At 41.5% G+C, this 13,193-nt stretch overlaps 1 protein-coding gene across 6 annotated transcripts in view; it reads right to left on the reverse strand.

The window, feature by feature from the left end:
* The window catches only part of LOC141774198 (signal-induced proliferation-associated 1-like protein 2), a 100,374-nt gene that overhangs the window by 26,252 nt on the left and 60,929 nt on the right, over window positions 1–13,193 (reverse strand). For all 6 annotated transcript variants that reach the window (XM_074646620.1, XM_074646617.1, XM_074646618.1 and 3 more), the window contains exons 9-10: window positions 11,065–11,339; window positions 2,313–2,567 (exon numbers count right to left, since the gene is read on the reverse strand). In XM_074646620.1, coding sequence (XP_074502721.1) covers window positions 2,313–2,567; window positions 11,065–11,339 — 530 coding nt within the window. The remainder of the gene's footprint in view (window positions 1–2,312; window positions 2,568–11,064; window positions 11,340–13,193) is intronic.

A 13,193-nucleotide genomic window follows, 5' to 3' on the forward strand; every position in this document is an offset into this window, starting at 1 on the left:
TCCAGTAGAATCTCATAGTTCACAATACGAACGTCCATCTAGAAGGCGACAAATTCTTTCTCTTTCTGCTTTGTAATCAGGTTTCCTTTGTCTACACCTCCGTGGGAAACTCAGTAAACTGTCAGTAACTCAGTCGCAGCACACATCATCCAACGCTTTGGCCGGATTGCCGCATTTCCTCCGCGGCTGAAGTGTTAGTCTCCTCAGCCGGGTCCAGGCACTTTAATGTGAAACAGCAGCAGCTGCTTTTTGTTCTCCGTCTCTTCCTCTCTTGACATAATGTAAAGTTCTGGGGGGAATATTGAAAAAAAAAAAAAAGAAAAAGTCTCTCTGCGCTGCAATAACATTGGAGGCTACAGAGATTAGCGGCCGGTCCCAGTTGGCTGTGTAGTAGGTGTCATATTTTACAGTGCCAAGTCTGGATTGAGCTAAATGTGTGGATGGGATGATGCTTTATCTGAGCTATCGAGATTCATATCAGTCAGATCAGTGGTTCCCAGATAAACTCAAGTATCCTTTCATTGGCACCACAGGTCCTATTCCAGACATGATTATTTGAATTTAAACTGGATGTTATTTAACACTTATAATTCTATAAGAGTGGATATTGTTACGATAATGTTTTAATACAATTGAACTGTCAATTTTTAGATCTGTTTTCATTCACTCTTCTACCACTTGGAGTTGCACATCTGGACGTTTCAACAATTTTATCCATTCGTTTTAACAAACTTTTCCACCTGTTTATTCATAATTCAATCAATTTAGGAAAAGTTAACAGTGTTTGGTTTGTCCCTTTTGGGCTACTGTAGAAACATGGCGGTGCAACATGGCGGACCTGCTCCTATGTAGGTATAAACGGCTCATTCTTAGCTAACGAAAACACAATTCTTGTTTTCAGGTTATCATACACTAAAGAAAACATACTTATTAATATTATATTCCATTTCTGCCAATAGATCCCCCTGAATGTACACACTGTTCCTTTAAAATAAATAATCATATTGGTGTTTCTATTTTTTCAAATCAGTTGAGCTACACCACAATCGTTCCACAAACCCTCTGCGGTACAAGTGTGCCTGGTTGGAAATACTGCTATAGACCACAGATCTAAATCCTAAAAACCAAAACATGATCAATTATTCTATATGTTGTTGTTTTGTAGAATATGCTACTGTATAATATCTCCCTCCTCCTTCCCTCCCTCTTCAGTCTCTGACTCCTTCATCCCCCTCCTCGACTCCCACTCTCTCTGGGGTGCTACATATCGTGGTCCAGGGAAGAGCACTCTCTTTGTTTCAGCAGTAATTGGATGAGATGAGCTGAGCTGTGTCAGTGTCCCCATCACCTCCTCCTCAGCAGGGTGCAGGAAGAGGGAGGGAGCGGGGAGTCGGAGGAGGAGGGAGGGAGAAAGGAGCGAGGGAGAACGGAGCTCTCCCGCTGCCAGGGACTCTGATTAGGCAGAGAAGGCAGCCATTATCCCAGTATAGTCAGAACAGGCAACACCAGGGGGGGGGGGGGGGGGGTCGGTGTGACACACTGGAAAGGTTATCATGACTGTAGGGGTTTCATTAGGATGAACAAATCACTGCTTTACATGGCTCAATGGAGATGTCCAAAAGAGACACCGTCTAGGACAGGAACAAAGTCTGAGTGTGGCCTTATCATCTAAAAAGGAGATGAAAGCAAAGCCGTGAATTCATCGGAATAAAATGCTCCATTTATCTGTATGCAAATAGCTGAACACAATAACAGCCCCTCAAAGTGTTACTGCGGCTCTTCTCTAAATGAGAGAGGCTCAGAGTTCAAAGATTTCATCTCAAAGGATCGGATCTTTTGAGCGTCACCATGTTTGATCGCGAGCCTGAAAAACCTTGAGTAGAAAGCTTGACTTCCAAAAAGTGTCTTAAAAGCATAATTTTGTTCATTTGTTTGGTTAAATTTTTGCATTCACTCACTTTATTTTGCAACACTGTAAGTAATGTCGCCGTGACTTGATTTTGATATATTTTTATTTTCTTCGTTCACTCTCGCAACTCTCCCATTTTAATTGTAGTCTTATTGTACATACTATGTATATGCGGTAAAAGCTTCCTGCTGAATAAGATACGACTGATTAAAGTTGTTATCTAATGGTCAAAACCTCTTTTTTGGAAATTACATTCATAGAAATTGATCATGTAGTGACCCAAAAATATTGTGTTCTCTGACAGGTAGATTATGGAAATCTTGTTTAAGCTCTTTCATTGTGTGTGGATCAAAATGAAGCAGCAATCAAAACAAATTCATAGTCTTTTATAGTCTAGCGTTACCTGGACCCATCTGGCAGCTTCCTATCAAAGGAGGTGCTTCGTGGTATAGCCGCCTGGTGCTGCTGGAGGATCTGCTGGCACTGCAGGCGATCGGGGCCCTGCGTGGGCGAGCCCCGGGAGAGCGGCGGCCCAGCAGCCGTGGGCACCCGATGCCAGGTGGTGTTTCTCCTGAAGGGTGTCTTGTACTCGCAGGGTGTACCCTCGCTGTCGACCTTGTACTCCACCATGGGTATGCGGTAGAGCTCGGAGCAGCCCCTGAGTGGGAAGGAGGATGAGGAAAGAAACGAAGAAGGTCAGCAATGAGGCCGGGATGAAAAGGATAACGTAACATCTGAATTGCATTGCAGGTTCCTTATAATTTGTCACTACAAGTGACCTCTATCACACTACACATTTTTTTCCTTTAATAACATAAAAATACTGATCATTGCTGCTTTAATCTGATGCCTGAGAAGTTCCAGTAATACTTATAGATGGAGAATACAGTAGATTAATCATGGAACAAACTATTTCAAAGTAATAAATCACATCATTATACTTTACTACAAACATTTTTATCTGTGTCCTTAAGACTTTGGACGTGTACTATTTATTCACACTCTAGAGCCACATAAGCTTGTTGTCTGTTTATACTTTGGTTTAGTCATTATTTTTGTCCTTAATTTATTTATTTGCTTCACATGAATCTCTTCCTTGCCTTTATTTGTGTGAGTATTATAGTTATTTGTCTTTTTACACTGTTATTTTCACAGTTATTGACCTTGTGCTTTATCTTTTCTTGTTTATTAACTAGTATGTGTGTGAGTCAGTTTCACTACATGTTTACACACATTTTGATATGTCGTATATGTCTTATTAGTGATTTAAGTGGGCAGCACTGACTCACATGACTCAATGAGTTTTTTTCAAATTTGAACACCTGTCCTCGTTACAATTTCACACCCTGATGAAGACTTGTTGAAATGTGTTGATGTTTATCCATGATTTAATAAAGGATTTTGAATATAATCAAGAGTGCCTCGGATGTTTTCCAGGCTGCTATGCCATCTAATACCAGGCACTTCCTTTAAAAGTAAGCTGGTCATTTTTTTTATAACTTTAGCAGTGTGCATATATCTACAATTACAATTCATTATTGAGGACGTAATGAATCATAAGAATAAGAAGAATTTAATAGCTCATATTACATGCATTATTAGTCATTATGATGATTGCATCAGCCAATTAATCCACATTACAATTTTTTAATAATTAACTGTGGGAAAGAAAATCAATATAGCATAGTATTGCGATCTTTTATAATATAAACTATTTACCTCTTAACAATCCAACGGACGCTATTCTGTCTTTCGGAGATTGTAGCGGGCTCAGTCTACAAGCTAGAGTGAAGCTACTGGTATCATATGAAACTAGAACCTAAGGAATCGATTGGTACCAACCATCATACTAGCTTGTTGGGAAGAACGCTAAATAACACTCCAAAGTAACATTGAATTTTGGCGAGGAGAAACTGGCATGGTCATTTTCAAAGGGGTTCCTTGAACTCTGACCTCAAGATATGTGAATGAAAACTCTGAGACGAACAGAGTGAAAACTGGATCCTTTTAGATAAAACACATGTTGACAAACTGCATCACTTGCAGTTGAGAAAAGGTAATATATCGCATATATCTTATCACAATACTCAGCAGTATCGTGATAATTTCGTATCGTGGAGGCTCTGGTGATTCCCACTCCTAATATTGATTATTAGTAATATAATAACGTTACATGATTTACTATGTTTTTCGCCCATTAAGTTGAGAAGTTAATAACATTTTTCATTATCCGACAGGTTGAATATTTCCAGTTGTTACAGTACTTTACTGTAAAACACAACTGACCCTGATGCCCTCTGTAAAATGAGGGGAGGGGAATCAGTCATCCGTTACCATGACTACACCAAAACACACTAATGCTAATGTCAAAAAGATTTAGCCAGAGGCAGACGTCTATATATAGTGTATGTGTATGTGCGGGCATGTGTGTACCAACTATAGACACACACACAAACACACATAGTTGCATGTGCACTCCGGGGGCTTACGGGCACATCGGAGACACATAGAAAACATTTTTAAAACACTTTGCCTGTTTTAATAGAGAGAAAATCTCCGCTTGCCACTTAATCAGATGTACTGTAGGTCTCCCCTGAGTGGCTCCACTCAGGAGGCTTTCTCCTCCCTCCATCTCTATCTCCATCTCCATCCCATTACTGCTAACAACACTGTGGATCTCTGGGATGGACATGGCCTGTGATGCCATTTCATGCAACATTAATCCTTGGGGCTTGGTGTGTATGTTTGGATGGGCGGGGGGGTTACAGGGTGCTGGGTTGGGGGTTAAACAGCCTGGGTGCTCTGCTAGCTCTCCAAAAGCATTTTGAGCATGACCCTAATGATTACAACGCCCTCCCCCTCCAAAGTCCATTTCCCAGAATCCATTGGGGGATGGAACGCTGTGTATACTTTGCTGTGGTCATACATGTACACACAGCGGAGCTCGAGGAGGGGTGCGCCGGCTGATTGCAAAGGCTGCGGTGGAGGGGGCGAGTAATCCCTCTCAGAGAGACCTTTTCATCAAACTGGGCCATGGGTGGCTAGGCTGTTTACAGCTGGCCTCCCACTGGAGCGGTGGGTGTTATAAGATCTAACTAGAAGATCATCCATCGCTTCCTCCTTCGTCCACAACATGTTTCTCACATCTGGTCAATGACATCAGCAGGCTGGCCTCATCCATGATGAAAGACCGTCAATGGTGTGCTCTACATCCTACATAGTTTACATTATTTATTTACTGCATGTATGTAGCATGCATCACTGGTCTGATATGTGGGACAGTGAGAGTAATGAGTGGCATTACGGCATCGGAAGATCAGGACATGTCAGCAAAAGAAAAAAGTGTTGGGTGAAGCTACTGTATAGAATAGTGATTTAACAGATATAATTAGAGATGTTCCGATACCATTCTTTCCTTCTCGATACATGAACTTGCGGTATCTGCCGATACCGATCCGATACCAGCGTTATAAAAAAATATATATATACAGTTAATATTATTTTTATTTAACAAAATCTACAATGATATGTAGTCGCATATCACAATATCGATATTATATCGATATATAGCCCGTAATCATTATCCTACTTACTTTTGTTGTGAAACCTGAGATCCGTTAATCACTTTTTGTTAATGTCAGAAGAACAGGATGCTGACGAGTGTTAAATCTTGACTGTTGGTCATTTTTAACAGGTCTGCTTATTACCTTGATTAACTATGTGTGGGCGTGTGTGTGTGTGAGACCATGCCAGGCTGCCAAACATCATTACCCTCTGAACAGACTAAACCTAGCTAACAGCTTGTCAACAGGAAAGGTCTCAGCCGTTGTCTCTTGCTCTGCTTTTTGCACCAGAATGAGCCAGAACTGACAAGGTACAATTTCTCTTATGATCCTAATATTCTCCCTCAGCTCCCTCAGGAAGTGGAAATACCCAACGCACTGGCACGTCTTGTTTGTAACGTATAGGGGGATTCGGACCGGCTGTGTATAAATCATGGAGAAACAGCAGGAAACGGGTGTTTGGTCAACAGTTAAACCTGAGCTGGAGGCTGCTGGTGATGGAGGAGAGGAGGAATAATACTGTCTGCTTCCTCCTGATTCCACCAAGAACTGCTGCTGCACTCGTCCAGCTAAACATGAGCGGCTATAAATTATACCACAGTGCCCTACATGAGCTTTTAGAGAAGGAGAACATCTACAACTTAAAGGGTAACTTAGATATTTTTTCAACCTGAACCCTATTTTCCCTTGTTTTTTGTCTCTAGGTGACTAAAAGGGACAACACTTTTTGAAATGAATCCAGTATTGAGGGAGAACGCTGCTTCCACCAGCTGCTAAACGGGCTGTAATGTAATCATTTGGGGTAACCTGGCACCGTCAGTTTACATCCACTAAAAGTGATCGTTTTTGCCACTGACAGGCTCAGATTGTTATTATTAGTGTCTGACAACCTTATAGAAAGAACCCTACTGAGAAATTAAACCTTTTTCTTACCTTTCGCTTTCCGTTTGTCATTGTGTCGTATGACTTGTTGCGGTGGAAACGTGAGTGAGAGTGGAGAGAGGAGGGCCAAGGGACACCAGTGTTGTCAGTACAGAAAGCATAGCTTAGTGTTATCTAAAAGATTTTCAATGTCATGGCAGAATATTTAGCGGATTTTGACAATGAGGATGCGACGCGAGATTTCCCAACAAGGCTTCTCTGAGCGAGACACACAATAACAAACAGACCAGATCAAGCAAAAGGTAAGAAAAAACATTTTATTTCTCTGCAGGATCTTGTCCATAATGTGGTCAAACGATATAATAACAATTTTTTAGTGGATGTAAACTGTCGGTGCCAGGTTGCCCCAAATGATTACATTACAGCTCATTTAGGGACTGACGGCTGCAGCGTTCTCCCTCAATACTGGACCAATTTCAGAAAGCGTTGTTGGAAAATAGACTTTCTATGGAAAATAGAAATACAGAAGTTACCCTTTAAAATGAACATCCAGTCAACAAAAATACAGCTACTGACTTATTGGAGGAAATAATTTGACAACACAATTGCAACAACTTGACGTGACATCACTAAAATAACATCATTTGCTCATTTGAAAAAGAAAAGAAAGAGTCTGTAGCCAATTGGAGGTGAACAATCAGCTCCTTCAACCATTGGCTGTTAACGAATTACAATAGATCAGTGTGACAACGGGACCTTAGACCTCAGTCAGAGAGCTGTCGCTCTGATGACATGGCCGGCGACTGAGAGACGTGCTAATCCATTCCCACAGTCAGAGTCCATGTCACAGCAAAGAGCCTCAGAGGTTGTGACCTCCAGCAGCCCTTTGCAGAACAGGAGGTTTATTAAATAAGGTGTGCGGAAAAGTGCATTGGATTGCAAAAAAAAAGAAGGGGAAAAGCCCTTTTCAATGATTTCTTTGCAAACCGATCTAAAAGGAAAGGACGCCTCCTGTGAAGAATGTGAGGGGATTAAGCCGAGCAATTTGTGATGCAGGTTCTCTGAGTTTTGGTTTAAAGGCGCTCTCTTTCACAGGGTGTCGGCATGGGAAGTGAGAAATCCGGCTTAACTTCAGTCCAGATGAAAATCCATGATGACAAGTCCGATGACACTTCAAAAGAAAGGTCACAAGTGGCCATCTGAATGTCACAGGCAATACTCATTATCAGCAGGGGGCTGCTGCAGGTTGAACCCACTTAAATTCGGGTTACTACCATTTTAAACATAAATCTTTGTGATTAAAAGCAAAAATGTACATTTTGTTCTGACAAAAAATATAAAAGGCAGATACTCTGTTTCTGTTAGTATGTCTTGTAGTAATCATCCATTTGAGTCCATATTGGACTGATCCTCTTGTTTACTCTTCCATCTCTGATGACCGTAGACCAAAACATACAATCACTGCCATGTTCTGTACGTTGCATTCCTGATTCAAAGAGCTAATCTTTTTCATCTTTTCCTCATTAGTTTGATCCAAGGCTAACATGTTGAACTTGTTTAAAACCTTCCAGAGTGATGATGGAAAAGCCTCTGGTATTGCACTGGGCTAAAACCACATCCTTCCTCCAGTGTAAATAAATACAGTACTAGGTACGGCTAATATTAGAGCCGTATCTCCACTGGCTGGCTTCAGGCTGAGCGGGGTAAAACCGTTTAGGGCAGCTTTAGGAGGTTTGCCACAAAACAGTGATACACAAATGTCATTCAATATAATCTTAGCAACCTGATGACCCCCTCAATCCTCACTGAATCTAGAGGAATCATAAAATAATAGAATGATATTCTGACAGTAAAGAGGAAACACATATCTTCCAGCACCAACATGTGCTTATGAAAACATTTCTCCTTGTCATGGTCGCAGTGTGGAGCCAGGGCACATTGTCTGGAGGTCATGAGACTCTTGTCCATTGTTGTTAGACTAACCCCCATCTCTCTGGCCACAGGGGACTGACTGGGGCCTTCGGGCCCCCGCTGAATTCCTTTCCTTTGAGATAATAATGGAGAAACTGGAGTGCTTATTGTTGACTGCAACACTTTAGCAACTCAAAGACGCAGCAGCGAAAAGAGTCGAGGGCCCTCGAGATTCTTCACCTGACCTCTCACCTCCTGAGTTGTGGGAGTCTTGGGAGAAAATTCACAGGACCCGGCCGAGACGGAGCCTTTTGGTTCTCATGAGACGATGATGACAAAGTGTGTTTCGGTAAGACGGGGAAATCTCCCAGTATAGCTCAACAGCTCTGACCAGTATAGCCTTCTACCGTAATACCTACTAATCTGCCAGATGCATCTGTTAGCGACGCCAGATATGGGTCAAGCTCACTGAATTATGCATCATACCACCCATTATGGACATACAGCATGACGCATACTACTCATATAACAGTGCTATGTAGCATGTGTATTTTTAAAACCATCTTTTATTGGCTGTCTAACGTACCTTCACGGGTCAAAAATACTGTGTCAAAAACTTCCTTTACAGAATCCTCCATCCTGCAAACACCACATCTCCACAGAGCCGGACACGCCTTTATCGACACAAGAACCAGTATTTGGAAGATGTTTGTTTTGTTTGCTTTCTGCTTCCCTGAACTGCGATTATGATTGTATCATCATGTATCATCACAGCTCGTGGTAAGAGGATTAGACGTCGGTTATGCCAGAGAGGCGGCTGTTTTGGATTCACAGAACGACGGGCATGTTCGCCCACCATCTGGGGGAGCAAATATGTTACTGCTCTCTTGCCAGACCAGAACAAAAAGTTGAAACACAGTTAAACATGTGCCTAGCATGCAGTCTTTGACATAATGACACATATACAGTATATATATATAGACACACAGCTGTTTCAAGGTTTATTCACACAGGATTTTTAGTAAGGCTGCCATGAATATCATTTTCCAAAAATATGCATTTAATCTTCTATAAACAGATGTCATCTAAAATCTAGGGCGGTCAATCAGTTGAGATAATGAATCGTGATTAATCGCAAATGAATCACATTTTTTATCTGTTCAAAATGTACCTTAAAGGGAGATTTGTCAAGTATTTAAAACTCTTATCATCGTGGGAGTGGGCAAATATGCTGCTTTATGCAAATGTATGTATATATTTATTATTGGAAATCATTTAACAACACAAAACAATGTAAAAATATTGTCCAGAAACCCTCACAGGTACTGCATTTAGCATAACAAATATGCTCAAATCATAACATGACAAACTCAAGCCCAACAGGCAACAACAGCTGTCAGTGTATCAGTGTGCTGACTTGACTATGACTTGCCCCAAACTGCATGCGATTATCATAAAGTGGGCGTGTCTGTAAAGGGGAGACTCGTGGGTACCCATAGAACCCATTTTCATTCACATATCTTGAGGTCAAAGGTCAAGGGACCTCTTTGAAAATGGCCATGACAGTTTATCCTCACCAAAATTTAGCTTAAGTTTGGAGTGTTATTTATCCTCCTTCCTGACAAGCTAGTATGACTTGGTTGGTACCAATGGATTCCTCAGGTTTTTTCTAGTTTCATATTATATCAGTATCTTCACTTTAGCTTAAGTTAAAGAAATGCATTAAAACTAATTTGCGTTAACGCATTATTATCACGTTAACTTTCACAGCCCTACTAAAATCCCTCATCCACCGGCGATTTATAAAACTTCTTCATCATCAAGACTTCTGTTTAGAAATGCACACATAAGCACACAGAGTAAATGCACCTTGTGATTATTTAATTGCTGTCGCCTACAGGCTTTTAATTTGAATTATTAGCAAACGACGTTAGCATTACCTGTCAGATCACAAACAGAAAATAGGATTAAGTGTCTCTCTGCACACTGACAAGTCATTCTGCTTTGGTCATCTGTGACAAAGTGGGAAAAGCTTTCGCTGGTACACAAATCTGTCAGCCTGAAGCACCACCAAAACAAAGATGTCAAAAAATGTGAGTGTGAAAGAGTGATGGATACGATTTCACTGTCTGTCTCTCACAGACAAAACAAGCAGATGTGCTTTCAGAACAAGCGTCTTACAGACAGACCTTCATTTCTCCTCGTCGCAAAAGATCGTTTGAAATATGCTTCTCTCTTTTTATTACGGGTGTGTGTCCCTAAAAAGCCAAACACTCCCCTCCTAATTGCTGAATAGATGATTGGGCGAGGTTAGAAAAAAAGAAAGCAATCTGCAAATGTGAGCTGTCAGACAATGGCAGCGCGAGTTGAGCCATTAATCAAAATGCTCCTCTCATTATCATTAGTGAGAAACGCTGACCGTCCGTGTCTGCGTGACTCTACAGCCCTGCTGGAGCTTTCTCCTGCAACAAAGCCACATCAATACAAAGAGAGTCCCCTCTCCAGAGAAATCAGCGGAGAACATCAACCCGGCAACAAAAACAGTAAGTAAGCATTTCTTTATGCTAATCATCTCAAACATGAGAGCAAAATGTCAAGTTAATTCAGCCCAGCTGCATGGAAAAATGAGAAAAGAAACCACTCTTCTGTTATGACTTCATTCATTTTTGAGGAGCACCTGTTTCTGTTTCACTAACCACAACACAGAAGCCAAAACTCAAAGACAATAGGAAGTCTGTATGTGTTTTGTAAGCAGCTTTTGTCTGTAGTGTTGTTAGAAAGCAATAGGTGAGGAGTTACCTTCGGGGTGCGCCGTCCTCATGAGGCTGGATTATAACCACTTTGACGCTGACGGATGTGCGCAGCAGGTCGATCATTTGCTCGTGGGTGAGAGTGGCGACGGCCACCTTGCAGATCTCCACCAGCCGGCTGCCCTGCCTCAGCCCCGCCTTCCAGGCGAAGCCGAAGGGCTCCACGTCGGCCACGATGCCCTCGAAGTTGACGTGGAAACCGAGCTGGCCGAGGCCGTTCCGGCGCAACGTCATCTCTGACGTCTCGCAGCCTCTGGTGGTGATCTGGAACCAGAAGCAAAATTGATTCGTTCATTATCTACAATAAAAGTACATGTACTTTGTCTAAATCAGTGATGTCACAATACTGGAATTTCTAACTTCAATACAATATCATTTTCGATACCATAGAGGAAAATGGACACAACATAGAGGGAAACAATTTTTTGATTTTTATGAAAAGATAAAAAGCAGAGTGAGAGTGAGAGTGAGAGAGAGAGAGAGAGAGAGAGAGAGAGAGAGAGAGAGAGAGAGAGAGAGAGAGAGAGAGAGAGAGAGAGAGAGAGAGAGAGAGAGAGAGAGAGAGAGCAGAAAACAAAGACCAACACATGAAATGGATGCAAAAAAACAAGCATGAGATGGACAGAGACCGACTGGAAGTTGAGTGATGTTAATATCCTCTAATAAGAGCTTTCTAAACTAACAATATATTTCAAGAGCAGCCTTCAATGATGCACAATTCTTGCATCTTTTCCAATAGATGTGAGTGGATCTTATTACACACGAGCAAAAACAAGACAAATACTATTAGAGTAGAGTAAAATCTGTCATCAGGCAGAAGTGCAAGAGCATGTTTGTTTGGCTAATTCAAAGAACCTCTCAAAATGGAAGTTAATAGGAGAGTACATGACAGAGCTAACTGGTTTAGCCTCAGAGCTGAATAGGAGCAGATAAAACACACAAATACACACATGTCTCTGTGGACACTTCAGTGGCTCAGTGGGTGCTGTGTGGGGAATTAGGATCTACTTGGTCTCAGAGACACGGACTTGTGCGTAGAACTAAGTCTATTAACCAGAGCTAACTTCTGTAACGATCCATCGATCTGGATCAATTTATGGATTCAATGATCAACAATCCAATGTCATCGATGCAAAGTGAAAACATCGATACATATCATCATCATCTTTAAGATATGCCTTTATTTTGAAATTCCCATGGCACGTCTATGTTACCATTTCTGTCCAACGCACCTCCTTCCTACTGAGCCCAGAAATAAAATTGTCAAATCATATTTGAGTTGCTTTTTGTGAGTTGATATAAATGTAACTGATTGTGCTAAATAGACATATGATATGGTCTCATATCGACCGCAGGCCCCTGAATTTAATCAAATCAAAATCGTTTCGTTGCAGATTTTGTGATATCGGAAAATATTGTCTCGTTGTCCAAAGGTCAATATAATATTTTTATCATGATGAAACTTGTGATTTACACCAATACTAACTTCTATAATAGGACTTTGGAGCACAACATTTATCCACCAACACATAATCTGCATCATCTGGCCGCTGATGAACACAAAATGATCTCTTCACCCCGTTTCTCTTAACTGACTGAGACTGCAGCCAGAGACCGGAGACTTCACCCGTGGATACTTGGCGGACAGTCGCTGCTTGTCCAGTGGCGTGCTTGGATGAAACTTAAAGTTGGTTCTTGTCCAATCATGTACTTGCATGCAAATGAAGTTGCTCACTTCAGTTTCTCAGCGGTGTCTTGGCTTGGCCTAAGCCTCTGCTTTAATGCAATCCAGGTTCAGCTGAAGTTCAGGCAACCCTCAGCATCAACCTTCAGCAAACTCAGCTACAACAGCAGTATTCCAGTTAAACACAGAACCAGCAGACTAAGCAGGGATGGAAACATGCAACTGTATCTATGTTCAACTTGATGGAATGAAGTCACTGAGCTTATGTAATTTATATGTAGGCTACACTGCTGCAGTGTGGGTACACAGTGGGATTTTCTTGTGACAACCACTGGAAAACAAACTCACAGTGCATCCAATGAGTTTTAATCACCCATCAGATTAGTCTGGGTTCAGTTGTGGGTGACTGCCTCCATTTGCCGCAGAGTGGCAGC

The sequence above is a fragment of the Sebastes fasciatus genome, chromosome 9 (assembly GCF_043250625.1).
Source record: "Sebastes fasciatus isolate fSebFas1 chromosome 9, fSebFas1.pri, whole genome shotgun sequence".
Classification (NCBI taxonomy): domain Eukaryota; kingdom Metazoa; phylum Chordata; class Actinopteri; order Perciformes; family Sebastidae; genus Sebastes; species Sebastes fasciatus.